General features: G+C 37.1%; 1 protein-coding gene across 1 annotated transcript; it reads right to left on the reverse strand.

The window, feature by feature from the left end:
- Positions 1–948: 948 nt before the first annotated feature.
- On the reverse strand, positions 949–1,773 carry LOC131942548 (large ribosomal subunit protein uL30-like). The gene has a single exon (XM_059302446.1). It carries the CDS (start codon positions 1,747–1,749, stop codon positions 1,012–1,014), a length of 738 nt encoding a protein of 245 aa, XP_059158429.1. The 5' UTR covers positions 1,750–1,773; the 3' UTR covers positions 949–1,011.
- Between the last annotated feature and the right edge of the window lie 218 nt (positions 1,774–1,991).

The following is a 1,991-nucleotide window of genomic DNA, read 5'->3' on the forward strand; positions in this document are numbered from 1 at the left end:
TTATGGTCCAAGAACAGGCATTGTTTACATTTAAATAACTCATTTTTAGAAAAGAAGGTCACGCGTCTAAGAACAAATAATTATAATTGATAACGCGTTGGTGAAATCCTAATATATTTCGTCAAACTTTCTTCTATCCCCGCGGCAACGCGCGGGGGTTGGGTACGCTAGTTACTTTATATATATATAAAGTTTGAATCGTGTGATTAATTTTTTAAAAAATTACAATACAGAAACAAATACAACTGATGTGGCACCTCTATTTAAATTTACTTATTAGCAAACTGCGTAGTGGTGGGGAAATTTTGACAAGGTCAACATCGTCATCACGATGAAGTAGTAGTATTCTTACAGTTTTGGCGATAGTGATTACGATTACAAATTATATGAAACAGTTATAACGGTAAAAAAAATATTGTCATAATACCACTGCTACTTATTTAAATCTATTTCTGTAATATATATTTGTGTAATATATATTTGTGTAATATATATGTATTTTTAGAACAGTCATCTAAAAACTGACGCTATGTTCACTCTGAGTTGGTTATCTTCCCCCCCCCCCCCCCCCATACACCTAACCACCACAATTGTGTAGAGCGCCATTAATGTCACACCTAGGAATACACTGGGTTGGATAATTGACCTAAAGTGAACGAACAATGATAAATGAAGTTAAACCCACCCCCCCCCCTCCACCCCCAACCCACCCCGAACTGATCTGTTAAGTACATGTAGAAAAACGCGTAATGATGTACCAAAGTAGCATGCCGCAAGAAAATTAGCTTTTTAAACGTAAAACTCTGTGAATATTGTTTTTGCAATTACCAGTAAAAAGGTGTGTGATCAATACAGTGATCTAACCCATAGGCCTACCTATCACTATGTTGAAAATTGATCTTTAAATAACACAAAGAAGCAGTAGTTAATTACATTTTTTTTTCAGTAAATCTAGTTTGTTTAATTTTACAGACGACATTCCTTTGTTGCAGAACCCATGTATGTCTAGGCTTAAATCATCTGCTTAACAAGAGCATCAATCATGGTGTCCCTGAAGCCATAGTCACCACCATCATTGTAGCGGTTGTACTTGCGACGCCATCCTCCCAGGGGTGAGGAGAGCTTGAAGGGCCAAAGGAAGTTGGAGGCATACTTGAAGTTTGAGCCAACAGTCAACACTTCATGGATCAAATCTTCAATGCAAATCATGTTCTGAGCGCCAAATTCCTTTTCAATAATGGAATTGTCAGTCAAAGGAATCCTTTGGTGGTTGACTTTTCCAAAACCTCTCTTGTAGATGAGCTCTCTCACAGTTTTAAGATTAGGTGTTCCCCAAGCAACATATGGCTCAGCAATCTTCAGCCTATTCAGTGTGGCCTTGTTCAACCTAACAAATACACCGTTGTTTATCTGACGTAATCTAAATAGCTGAAGCACCTTTCTGGGGCGGGGATGAATGCCATTGATACCTCTGATTCTAATGACAAATGCCAATTTAGGCTCAGCTGGAACATAGAAATTTCCTGCTTTCTTTGCAATTCTAGCCAAGCGAATCTCGTCTCGCTCCTTGGCTCTGTATTCCTTGACATACTTCTCTGCTCTTTTAAATATGGTCTTCCTTTTGGTTACCTGTTTCTTTCTATTAGCTAGCTCAGCTTTTGCAGCAGTAGCCTTGTTTATGGCTAACTGCTTTCTTCTTTTGAGTATAGACTCGGGAACCTTGGGCAGCTGCTTTGGTTTGTCTGCCATTATTGTTGCAGGGTAGAAGGAAGTGACTGTTAATTAAAAATATATGATCTGAACTAAAAGAGCAATATTTAGTTAAGTGTAGGCTGTTATTCCGAATGTTTTTCTATTTTATCGAAAAGCGTGATTTTATACCAACTCTGATTTAAAAACTTTCATTATGCTGTAATACTTTAGCATTTATGATGACGATATATTAAATTCTGATTATAGACAAAAACATTTTGTAAACACGAATAGTGTTA

This window comes from Physella acuta, unplaced genomic scaffold, assembly GCF_028476545.2.
Source record: "Physella acuta isolate Inbredline_101_S28 unplaced genomic scaffold, ASM2847654v3 ptg000411l, whole genome shotgun sequence".
Taxonomy (NCBI): domain Eukaryota; kingdom Metazoa; phylum Mollusca; class Gastropoda; family Physidae; genus Physella; species Physella acuta.